Below are 13,263 nucleotides of genomic sequence, written 5' to 3'. Positions count from 1 at the left end.
AGTCAGTAGTGCTTGACTTGCTTTTTAGGTGGTAAGCAAGTTCATGTAGCTTGGTAAGAGATAGAACAGTACAGTGATGATATGGTATATCTAAATATGATGCAAATTAATATATTACCGTATTTGAAAAAGCAGCTTTGTATCCCACAGTATGTCATTTGTGCCTGTGATGCTTGGTTAAGTATTTCCCTGCTTCTGTGCCTACTTTCCCTTTAATACTGTCACCCTTCTGTGTGGTGTCACCCCAAAATTGTGCATGGAGACCTTGAGTCCTTGCAACGAGTTGTGAGATTGGCTGTTGGTTTTGGCCTTCCATCTTTTACCCTTCAGCTGCCAGCTTCTTTACCCCCATATGGTACTCAGGTTGAGCCTTTGGGAATTACAGAATGGAGTGGTATCTGCAGGGTAACAACAAGGGATTATATCGTTCCCTGCAGTGTAAAGTGGAAAAGATGCGACCATATGGTGTCCAAATTTTCTCAGAGCCTGGGAATACTCTCTCATAACTTCCTCCGTGATAGATGACATCGCACCTTGACTGAAGGGCATAAAACTCCTTGAAAAACCAAGGCAGAGCTTGTTATCAGCGATAAGCAACACGATTTAAATCATGCTACTAACTGCATGCTTATAAATGTTCTGGGTTATTAATGCAAACAACAATTAATTTGGTTAAATAGCTGTGCTTTGAAATTCAGGTAAATACACCTGAAAACCTGTCTTGGCTCATTGGAATTAAGTTGCCAGAGGATAATTTTAGCAGCCTCCCATTTCTGTCAGTAGAATTAAAACTGTTACTTGAATTAAAGAGGATTTTAAATGTCTTCAGGAAAAAAGAGTTTTTCATTATGTTAATATTTGTATGTTTTCTGTTTTTTTAGCTTTATAAAATCAGGAGAGGAAAAACGCGACCTCAAGCACTCTTGTTTCTCTGTATGATACTCCTGTTGATAGTTCTTCATACAAGTTATATGATCTACAGTCTTGCCCCTCAGTATGTAATGTATGGAAGCCAAAAATACCTGGTACAGGTGAGATGTAATACTTGAAATAAAATAATAAAAAAAATCTTACTTTCTGTATCAAAAGTGTACTGTTTACAGCAACTTTTAAAGCCAGGCCCATTCTCAATTTTGAAGACTCTTTGTAGACAGGCATTTTAACTACTAGTAGGTCTCTTGATAATACACAAGCCAGAAACTGGTTGTACTATATGTAACACAAATTAATTCCTAGATAATATTCAGACAGTGTAAAACTTTTGAGTATTGCTTTACTACTTTTGATAAAACAGCTGCTAGCTTCCACTAGATTTTGTACTGGCACTCTTAGGTTGCTGAGTGACTGCAGCGAGGATTAGTTTTAGTGTGTAAGGCTGTCTGTAGACTGAAAGCAATGTGGTTGTTCTGCAGTTGATAGTTTTTAGGTGCATGTTTGTGGGAAATGACAAAGATAACTTGGTACAGTAGAGGATAATAATCAGAATGAAGCGGAGTATGTGCTGATTGATCACATGTCAGACACTTTGGACTGTCCAACTTCATGAGACTCATTGCAGTTCTTGTTCTATAAAATCTTCTCCAGAATTAAGTATTTAACATTAGTCTCTGCTTTTGTTATTGCACTTTTGTGTACTTCAACATTTTGGGTTTTTTGAAGTCTTTCATCTTCTGTACCTGACGGCTTTAGTTCTTGTATTTCATCTTAGTTTCAGTGGAGCCCTGAATATTTATGGGGAAGTTCAAAGGTACACATAATAAGCATTTGGAGAGGTTTTATGGACAGCTGTTTACCAAGATCTGGTATCCTACAGACAAAACAATTGAGCCAGAGTGGTTGCGAGAAGGGATGTAAATGAGACTGAAGTAACTGGGTGCTGCTTTGAGCATTTGGAATACTTCTGTTTTCCAGAAAGCTGTGCTTCTGGGAGGAAAACACACTGCTTTAAAAAAAAACAATCACTTGCCAAACTTCTTCAGCCAAAAATATTTAGTAAAATGTGTAACTTATCACTATCAATTCTTTCAGTTTAAACAGAGTAGACACAGAATATTTTGAACAAAAGAATTACAAGGAGAAATTGAAGTTGAAGTAGCATAAACATGCTAGAGAAGGAAGAACCTGATCAACTTAAATGTGCTGGGTGGATGTCGTACAATTGTCACTGCAGGAAGTGGAGGATTCAATAAATGCTACTTTTCTGCTGTCTCTATATCTAAATTGTGTCTGGTAATGGGAGGCTGGTCATCCCGATATCAATCCAAGCACAATAGAATCACTGTAGAGGACTTGAATATTTGGTGTTTAGAAAGCTTAATGCATTTGTATTAGATTTTATGCTAGTATAACTAATACAAAATAAACATGCTTAGGCATCTATAAATTGGCTCACATTGTCAGAATTAGGATAATAGCAGCAAGAAACTGAGCTGAAAATCAGTTTAGGCAAGTGGTTTGCTTCTATGGTGTGTTTCATAGAACTCCTGGCATGATTACTTTGTATGTAGCCCAGAACACCTTATAGCTATATGTGAATTAGTTATGAGCTCAAGTCCCTGCAAAAGGCAGCTTGTTGGTTGGTTTGGTTTTGTGGCTTTTTTTATATTGTAGACTGATTGTATATCTCCAATTACAGTGTAGAACCATTGTGGGTGGAAGGGTGGGAAGGATAATTTCATTAAGGATCCTACCAAGCTAGTCTTTAAGCCTTTCAGTGACCTGAAAAGAGTCTTTCATGATAAAGCTCGCAGATAACATGGAAGATTGAAGAGAAAAGCAAATAATAAAGACTGTAGCTAGCAGTTTGTTTTGCTTTAATGATAAAATGTGTGTATATTGAGGGGGGGGGTAGAAAGATTGGGGCTTAAACACTTGCATGTTAGCTGTTTATGACGAATAGTATCTGAACATAGATAAATAGTTTATAATGAAAAGGGTTAAGAGAATGGAGCACAGCAGAAGGGTGGCTCTTATGTCATTCAAACAGCTATTGAAATACAAGCCTGGTCAGCACTGCAAGAAGGGTTAGCTGGAATGGTTGAGTAGAGCTACAACTTTTCATTTTAAGGAATAAAAAACCATTATGGTTAAGATGGACATCCTGGGTATTTAGCTTTTTAAGTCCCATTTTAGAGAGCTGTGTTTAAAGTGCATAAAGTAACCTGGGTAGAGACTTTTTATTGTTAAGATAAAATGAAGCATAAAAAGTATGTGGGTAAAATACATCTGGACTTTTCTGGCATACCAAGTAAATACATTCTGAAAGATTCTTGGAGAGGATGTTGTCTGAAAACCTTGTATCGGACACATTTTCTGTGTCTGACTAGCCTGATAACTGGATGTTAAACTTTCTTGTGTTTTGAAATGAGGAGAGATGACTGGGAATGAAGAGGAGCAGCAGATTTTTCTGTGGATGTTGGCAATGAAGAGGTTCTTCAGAGTTATGAATTGGTTGTTATGGAGCCGAGGAGTAGCCAGGAACATACGCAGGAACTGGGCAAGTGAAATAGATTTTGGGCATATGGCAAGCTTCCTGATGATGGAAGCTGTATGCACCGGTTTGCTTGGACAGTCTACATTGTCATTGCTCTCACACACCCCAGTCAATTCAATCATTTCAAGTAACACCACTGGTAACACTGCATAGAACCAAGCAATAAATAAGCAATATTCTAAGTCCGCTTAGTGGTGCATGAGTAGGCTGATAAACACGTATGTCAGAATCTGGTGGCTCATGAAGACAGTGCGTAAAAGGAGCACTTCCCCCTTTTCTTTGCTCTACAGTAATTCCCAATCTAGTAACGTGTCAAACTGATTTGTAACCCAAATCTGTAGTGATCCATTAGACAGGTTAGAATCCTGTTTGAATCTTGAACGGTTTGCTTTGGAGACTGTTACTCTTGACAAGACCTTTTAACTTTGAAGTGCTGTCAACTTTTCCTGACAGTTGAGTATGTGTAGAAAAACGGCTCTTGTGAGGCTATTAATGTGAGCTAGAGCTGGGCTACTTGCTTTATTTAACTCTTTGAGCAATGGAGTGTTCAAAGCATGTGTCCCCAATTAATCAAAAGTGTCTTCAGCTATGATGTCTGTAGGGAACTTTTGCAAGTTTCTTTTGGATACTGTGCCCTTACCAACAGAGGCTTTAGTCAACTTGCATAGCTCTTCAAACACTGAGGAATGCTTGGTTTCATCTCTTAAGACAACCTTTGTAACATCTGCTAAACAGCCGTGAGTCTCTTTATAGCCTTTCACAAAGGTGAAGAGTTCTGTCCACATCCATGCTGCCTTTTCAGCTTTGTAGCAAAAACGTAACTTTGCCCATACTTGAAGTGTAATTGCTATTTCTGTTCAATCAGGCCAGGTCTTTTTCCATTTGTCTGAAAGAAAGACCAGTGCTTGCTGATGTTTCTACCCAGTGGACCTGTAAGACTTGACTGGCCCAGACAGAAACTAGAAGGCCAGCATTTGCTATAAGTGACACTGATACTTTTCCCTGGTTGAGGGCCAGAGCAGCAGCAGTCACTTTCCTTCCTCAGCCTTCACATAGACAATTTGGAGTGGAGCTAAGCTGCAGGACACTGAGTGTCTCCATTGTCATCAGCAGGAATTCAGAAGTATCGCTTAAATGGCCAGGAAGTATCCCTTAGATGGCCAAGTGTGCAAACAGATCTTTTTACGTTCTTGATTCTGAACATAAGCAGGAACAAATAATGTAAGTAATAGGCTGTAACCTAACCCTTTATATGATAGCTTGCTATTTTAAGTGTCCAAAACGTGTCAGTTCCTTGAAGCACAGACACTGAGTTACTGTACTTGGGTTTGTCTCTTGCTTGTCCTTGAGGCATCCTGCTTTCAGCTCTGGACTGGATGTGATAACTGGAACACTAGAGTTTTACTCTGACAACACTCATACTAAAAATGTCTGAGACTTGAGTGCTCTACTGCGTAATGCCAAGTAAATTATTTTGAGGAATTGTTCTGTAGACACATCTCTGCTGTCACTTATGCATCTTTTCCATGTCCAGTCATTTTCTGTGCCCTGCAGGGCAAAAGGGGCTCTGCTTCAAGTGTATGTATGCTAATACAGAAGTGCTGAGATGACAGCATTAAGGGCAAAGCTCTCCTACATTTTCTGGGAAATCAGTGCAACTTGGGTGCCTCTGAAGTGCCTGCATACGAATGCATGCAGCAGGGGAAGCAAAGGAGGAGTTAGAAGTTTGCATGCAGTTGCAGGTTTCCACTCTCACTGGGATCAGAGACATGGTGAAATAGCTCACGCAGCTGGGCTGCTACCATGGCGAGGTGTGGGCTCTAAAATTGATGTGCTGGTGTGGCCCATAGGGAGAGCTGACCTTTATGTGAGAGAGCAGAGGAATGCCTGGAGGTTTGCCTTGGGATGAGTGAGCCAAATAAGTGCTTCTGGGTTAGGGTTAAAGGGCAGATTAGCATGGGTGATACGCTCTGCTACAGGCTGCCTGATCAGGAAGATGATGATCCCTGAAAATACCTCTAAGTAGCTTCATGTTCCCAGTCCCTGGTCCTCATAGGAGGCTTGAGCCACCCAGGTATCTGCTGGAAGAGCAACACAGTTGAGCCCAAGCAATCTAGGAGGCTTCTGGAGTATAGTGGTGACAACTTCTTGACACAGGCAGTTGAGGAGCTGAAATAGGGAGATGCTGTCTTGGACCTGGTGCTGAAAACAAGGAAGAAGTGATCAAGGGCAGTCTTGGCTACAGTGAGTATGAGATGGTAAAAATTCAGAATCCTAACAAGAGAGAACAGGGCGAATAGTAGGATCACAACCCCGGACTCAGGGGAGCAGATTTTGGCCTGTTCAGGGACTACTTGGAAGAGGTGTAGAAACCATGCATGTAGAAACCAATTCTGTTCTGGCAAAGGTGTGAGGTTTTTTTCTTTAATTTCTTTCACTAGGTGAAGTGATACTGAACTCTTTCTGAGTCTTGCCATAAGTATTGTTAGGTTTTAGTTAACCCTTTAATATAAGTAATAACTTCCAACTTACTACTTTTCTGTGTGAGTTAGCTCTGTGCCAGACTATTTTAGCTTTGTTTAATACTTGTGTAGTTTGCTTTGTGTAGTACTACTTATATATTAAAGAATCTTAAATTTGAGTGTTAGAAATTCTAGCTACATAAAAATGAAAATGGTGTTTAGCTGATGGAGTTAATGAGATTACTATTTCTCTTAGCATGGCAAATGTGGTTCTTAATTTTTATTAGGAAGGGTTAATACTATGAAATGCTTTACATCTCTTTTGGAATACTTTTTTCATATCTGTTCTGTGAAAAGGTAGAAAACTTTCAGTGGACCTTTACAAAGTTTTGCCTTGTGTAGGAGAAAAGGGATTGCTAGCAAAGAAGAGGCTGATCTTATGACTTTAAGGTACACCCCAGTGCCTTGAGCTTGTGGAAAGCATTTGGAGTTGAATCTGGATATGTCAGAAGCCTTAAATTACAGGAGTGTCTATGGAGTTCAAGAATATCAGACCTGGGAAAAAGCATAGATGTTATCAAAGGAAACCTGCAAGTCTAGCTATCGTTGTGTGTTGTATTTTAAATTCCTATTGTTTAAAAATTAAAATGAACAAAGACAAGGAAGACAAAATTTTGAAATGGCAAGATTGAGATTGTTCTGTGCTTTTTGTATGCCCTTCTATAATTGTACAATATATAATGCTGTTTTTTTGAAAGAAGCACTTTCTATGAGCAGTGTAAGCTGTAATGGTGACAGCCAGTTGGAATACCTCCTGAAGGTGGACTACTGCTACACGTACAGTGAATAATTGAAATTTGATGTCTTCTGTTCTTATCCTATTGTTTCTATCTACACATTGTCCTCTTACCTCTAGTTTCACTTTAGGTCGTAATTCTTGTACCTACTTGTACTCCTTTCACATCTGTTTCTTCTAAGGCAGTAGTGGTTTCCACACTTCTATGTGTTTTGTATGAGCAGCTAACTTCATTTCATACAAACTGCTGCCTTTTAGGATAGGCACTTGGCTGTTTCTCCTGCATGTTCAGAGTGAAAGCTGAAGTTACTTAATATTGTTAAACTTTCTCAATTAAGTTGTCAGAGAAACATTTAGTCTTATGTGCCAGCTTGTACTGATTTCTGGTAGATTTTAAGGGACATGGTTTCTTCAACCTGAAGGAGAAAAGGTGTTGACCCTTACTGATTTTTTCAGAGGGCTTCATGTTTAGGAAATCGTGAGGGTGAAAGTAAGTACAGTAGATATTGAGACCCTTTGAAGTGAATTAGTGTGTGAAGAAATCAATGTAGGATTTGCATTAGACTCTGCTAAAATTATTCACTGATTATTCAAAAGTAAGTATGGTACATCAAGAATTCATGTAGTCTCTGAAAGGGTCAGTTTACCAAATATTTGAGACATTTAAACAGAAATATTTGGGTTTTCAATAGTTCACTTAAGCACAATTTGTCTTCCTCTGCTCTGGCTTTCTAAGTATATCAGATACTATCATCTAGCTCTTAGACCAGAAGTAAACTGTATTAGGTGCCATTATGCAAGCCTAATACTTCTGTCATGTCTTCATCACCAAAGCTGAATTCCAAATTAATTTTATGCACAATTAAAAGGTTTAATTTCAGAGATGAAGTTCTTCTTTTTCATGAGTCTTCGAAAAGAGCACAAGCTATTCATTTTTCCTAAATGAAAGCTTATTTAGAAATGTTCACCTTGTACCACTTACAGCCTACTCTGCCTATAGTGTTCAAAACCAATCTTAATCCTTTTGAATATTGTAAGAGGTTTGTCAAAGCCTTTTTTATAAAATTAATAATTTATTGGGAGATGTGTTTGTTTCAGGGGCTATTATTGTGTATGAAAGAATATTGCTGGTACACTGGCGTACTAATTATCTGTATTTATAATGCAGAGTAATAAAACAACTGATGGCCAGCCAAGGAATGTGACATTTGTATCTAAAGAATGTGATGCAGATGCACCTGAAGGTAAGAAGTTCCTTTCTTGTATTACCTATATGATATGTGCATGCTCAGCTGTAATAAGCAGCTCAGTCTCTTCATGACTTTGATTTGCTTTAGTCTAATACAAAGCTTTGATGTGTAGGTATGTCCAGAAAACAGCTTGCTTAAAGCTTATTTAATTCATATGAAGAAATAGCTATTTTTAGTAGAAACCATGTGTAACAATGTATTCTGTTAACTTTAAACATTTCCCATGTGCTTTAAGGTGTTTCTAGAAGACTTTAAAAATAAACTCTAGCTGGTGAATAGTTGTCACTTCAGTGCATATGTTTATCATCCAAACATGCAGAGAAGTATTCTATTAAATTTCACAGTGTACTCAGGAAACCTAAGATCTGAACTTCTCAGTGCAACTTTACAGATAAGAGAATTCTGCAGTTTGTAGTAAGGTGTAAATATGAGCTGTTCCATGAACAGTACCGGTGGAAATAAACATCCCAGGCTATTTTCCTGTAATCCTGTTACTCTTAATTTATCATTTCCTAAAACATCCAGTATGACTCTTGCTCATCTGTGTTATTAACTATCCCTTTTTGATCAGTTACTTGGGCAGGAGATGTATTGTGGATATTCTGGAGCTGTGAGTAGTGATTAGCAAGAAGATGGAGCTTTCCTTGATTTTCCATCTATGTAGGCCTTAATGTTGAATTTTTTTTGGAATGGTAATGTTTTAATTCCTATACGAAGCTTGGCTAAAGCTGGGAATGAGTTTTAGCCTGGTTTCATTAAAAAACAAGCTAATTGAATTTGTGCTGGATTTGTTTTTTTCTTTTACAAAGTTGCCTTTCCCTTCCTTTTCCTCTGCATATAAACAATTTTTGTACAGTTTGAACTGCACTAGTCATTGCTGTACTGATATTTCTCTTTAAGGTCATCGTCAATTTTATTGATTGCTTTGGTCTCTTGTTTAAAAAAATTGATCTTGGCAAAAGATTTATGGCCTTCAGGATGGTCCAGATTTTTTCAGGCTGAAGCTCTCAATTGTTCTCACTCTGGCAAACTTTCAGCTTCTCTGTATAAAGAGGAGTTGATTTATGTATGCATTTATATACTCATAAAAAGGTTTGGCAGGGTTTTGTTAATTGATAGAAAAGATAAATAAGTTGTCCCATAGTCTCATCCTATTATCAGTGTTTTGTAACTCCTGAATTCTGACTAAGCTTCTAGAAGATCTTAGCAGCTCCTCAGCTTTTCTTCCTACTTGTGTTATTGGGAAAGATAATACTTAATCTTAAACAATTTTTGTACAAGTGGAGATAACTGGGCTGTTAGTTCTTTGTTCCCAGTCTATCAGGCTATGGTCTCTTTTGCAAGGTGGTTCCCTTGTATTTAAACTCATCTTCAAATTTAGTATCTAGGTGTTAGTGTTGTTCCTGGTGGTTCATACAATTTCCCAAGGTGGATGGATTTTTCTCCTGTCTCCCCCATACTTCAAATAAATCATTCATCCACCTTTATTTTTGACGGCTATTTTTAGTCTTAATGCAGCTTTAAGTGTTTTGATATTTTGACAAATGTAACTTCAATTCATATTTAAGCTGCCATATTTTTGTGATTAAAAATAGAAACTCTTTTGTGGCAGGGTCTAGAAGAGCAAAATCTCTCATCTTTCAAAATGAGATCACTTTGAGCAGGTTGTTCAGATCTTTGTTTCTTGTGAAAAGCTTCTTGGCTTGGCTAGTATTTGCTGGAGAAGAATATACTCACTGGCGTCGATGAGCTCATTAGTTTTGACTTTTTTGGGAAAAATTCAAATAGTCTGATTTCTTCAGACTTTGTTGCTTAATCATAGGAACTGGGTTGGACTTGAAATAAGCTTCCTAAACTCCAGTGATGCTTGATGATATGTTTTTGTATTTCTGAATACTTTGCACGATTTTTTTCCTAATTAGTTTTGATCAATGGAAACAATATAGCTGATGTGTAAAACTAATGTTGTGACATGCTGAACACAAGAGTTGGCCTGTGTAAGTGATGGCTTTGGTTTGCTGTCATTAACTAGTTGTTGCATTAAGTATCTTTTGAGTCATGCTCTGTTTTCTTAATAGGGAAGTGGTGAAGGAGGTATTGGTATGCTGTCCTATCCTAGCCTAGTGTAAGTAGAAGATGGATGGATATTTTTTAAATGTGAATGTTAATGTGATCAGAAGGGTGTAGTGGAGTTGTTAACTACAGATACAATCAGGCCATTGAAGTGTTTTTATAAATGAAAGAAAAGTTTGTTATAATGCTCAACCTAAAGAAAAAAAAAAGTTGCATTAGTGAAAACACTTTATTCACTGTTTTCATCCAGTCAGTTTTAGAAAGTGGAAATGTAATACTTGCCTTGGAATACCTGTTATTTTTAACACTTGATAAGGAAAACTAATGAAAATAACTGTTGTAGATGCTACTCTTATGCTCTGTGATCAGATAGAATATATTGAGAAGTGAAGCTTATTTTGAAGGTAGGAACTAGATTTTTAAATCCAATTTCCCTTGTTTTCAAGGATACTAGAGACAGCAAAACCAGGTGCAGCTAACTTCAAGTTAAGATAAAGGTTGGCCAAGCACTTGCAGCTTTTATTGACTTCTCTGGTACCAGGGTTTTATCTTATGTAAACCACTGAACTGGAACTAAATGCAAATATTGATTTGTCTTCTCAGCACTTACTTTATTTTGGTTTTTTTTAAACTGAATTAATTCTAACAGGCGTTTTTCCTTAAACATAAAACAAACTATGACCTTTTAATGGCTGTGCTGATAGATAAGCTTAGAGCAATCTGCTCTCTCTTATTGAATACTCAGATGTTGTAGATATGATCTCTACTTACTGTAACTAAGTACATTTTTTCTTTCTGAGATGGTAGAAGAGACCTGATCTGATCATTGTTGTAGCAACTAATACTCTCAAACTTCAATATTGTTAATACTTCAGGCTTTAATGGGCAGTGTTTTCTATATATGTGTTTCAAACCAGTGTTTGGCTTGATGAAAAGGACAATTACGCTTTCTGGAGAAACATAAGGCAGTTAAAATACAATCTTATAAAAAACAGTCTTAAGTATTTACTGTTAAATATATAATTTGTGGGGTTTTAGCATTATATTGTCTGCTCTCATGCAGTAAAGCTTGTTTCTATTTATGCCTGGTATGCAGGAAATGAATCTGCTTTATGCTGAATGCCAGAGGCCATAATGGCATAACTACATGAAACAGAACAGAAGTCAAAAAGTAATAGAGCAGGCTACATCTTATAATTCAATGAAGTACCTTTTCTTAGTTACTTTGCACAAAAAACTCGTGTTTTGCTTAACACAAACTTTTTAAAAGCTTTTAAAATAGTCTTTTGGAGCAGGAAATTTAATATATTATAGGCAAAACCAGCATTAGTTTTCAGTGTTCAATATAGTTGGGCAAAAACCTCATTGATCACTGTTTTCAAGGATTAATGACAGCTGAACTGTTGGGTCCACAGTAAAGTTGAGCATAAGGTCAAGCAGAGGAGTTCAGTTCCGTGATTAGGACTCTTGCAGCTGGACTAATGCACTGACAGCTTGGTATAGGTTTAGCTAAACAGGTTAATGATATCTAATGTAAATGAGCAGTGGCCTAGCTGCAAACCTGTATACAAGACTTTTCCCAACCATAATTATGAGATCTGATAAACACTATCTGCCTCTTTCTAGACCAGAAAACCATGCAAGTTGGTTTTAAGCATCATTCACTTTAAATGCATAATATACTATGAATTCCCCTTGGGTTCTTTCATTTCCTTAATTGGGGAAATGAGCCTTACCCTAGGCCTACTAAATGCTGGGTACAGTCTCTCTGCTGGGTCTCTTGTGCAGGCGTGCACTTACTGCAACTGCATGTAAAGTGGGAAAGAAAAAAGTTTATCTCCATTTCTAAGGCTTTGAACTGAGCAGGACTTACTGTGTTAATTAGATCTGTGCCTTCATATAGGACTCTTATCAGCTGGAAGTCAACAAGTGCAAGACCTCAGGTTTTGTTTTAGCCTGAATAAAGTCTAGATGTAGACATTACTCAAGCTAGAAAGGACCCCCCAAGTATGAATGCCAAAACAGGACTGTATTCTTTGTTTCTTCTTCAGAGAAATCCAGGAGGCGTGCAAAGTGAAAGCACAAGTGAGTTGCTCAGAACCTTCAGTATTGGTAATTTTGTATTAAGTATCTTATGACCATAGATTACCACTTCCAATTTTTTTTTAAATGAATTAATTTGTAAAGTTATAAAATGCTCCACAAAAAGCCTAAATGAGGATTTCAGTGAGGACTTTATCAGTTTTCCAGTTTTATTGAATGACCTTACTAGTACTTTACCCTGAATCTCTACTTATACCTAACAGTATTGAAGTCGTTTATAATCATGAGACCTCAATATAAATAAGGACAATGGTTCATGTTTGACTGCAGAAAGCCCTGTTTGGCAGCTGTAAACAGTACGAGTAGTTAGGAGTGCAGTAAATATTTTTCTGCAGTACTTTGTTGATGGATGCGCAGTTGTAGAAACTTCAGTTCCTATGCTTTTTTCTGCACCCCACCACTGTGGGGTGAGCTGCTCTGAACTCTCTCTCTACTCCCTCCAAGAGATCATAACTGGAAAGAGAAGAGGCTGTATTTACTAAATACTCTGAAATGCTAAATGGAGTTTAGCAGTAAAGCAATTGCATATTTTCTTCTTGCATCAACATCCTAGTTCTATTGCCTGTTGAATGTAAGCCCAACAATGAAGTGAGATGCTCTGATACTATCAGTACTTTGGAATAAGAGTTGAAGTTCCTTACAAAGGATTGAGGGGTATGCACCCATTCTTGAAAGGAAGTAATGAACCCAGTGTAAGAACCTGTTTGAGTAAGAGACCTATCAATACTTAGCCTACAAAATGATCCTTTTAATAAAGGCAGTTCTCATATCAAAAGAAGGCGTCGTATTTGGCCTCTCTGTAATTAGCAATGCCACAAAATCTTTTCATCGCTGAGAAATAATTTCTGTTAAATGTTGGGAGCTGCTTCTGCTGGTGTAATCAAATCATCTTTTTATCTTGGTGCAGACAGTTGATGAATTCACTATAAAGCATGCTCAAGAGCAGCCATGCAGAAAACTTAGCAACCTGTAACTACAGCTGGTGAAGCTACATACAGATGTTTCCTGTCCATCTTCAAATATGGCTTGCCCAATAGATCTAGAAAGGATCAATTCATGAAGATGGCCTTTTTCACTGCCTAAGCC

At 37.5% G+C, this 13,263-nt stretch overlaps 1 protein-coding gene across 1 annotated transcript in view; it reads left to right on the top strand.

Moving 5' to 3' along the window:
* The window catches only part of LMBRD1 (LMBR1 domain containing 1), an 82,798-nt gene that overhangs the window by 60,058 nt on the left and 9,477 nt on the right, over positions 1–13,263 (top strand). Inside the window, exons 13-14 of the mRNA XM_049817772.1 lie at positions 882–1,031; positions 7,920–7,995. Coding sequence (XP_049673729.1) covers positions 882–1,031; positions 7,920–7,995 — 226 coding nt within the window. The remainder of the gene's footprint in view (positions 1–881; positions 1,032–7,919; positions 7,996–13,263) is intronic.

The sequence above is a fragment of the Accipiter gentilis genome, chromosome 15 (genome assembly GCF_929443795.1).
Source record: "Accipiter gentilis chromosome 15, bAccGen1.1, whole genome shotgun sequence".
Lineage (NCBI taxonomy): Eukaryota > Metazoa > Chordata > Aves > Accipitriformes > Accipitridae > Astur > Astur gentilis.
This window is presented reverse-complemented; position numbering and strand designations above follow the sequence as displayed.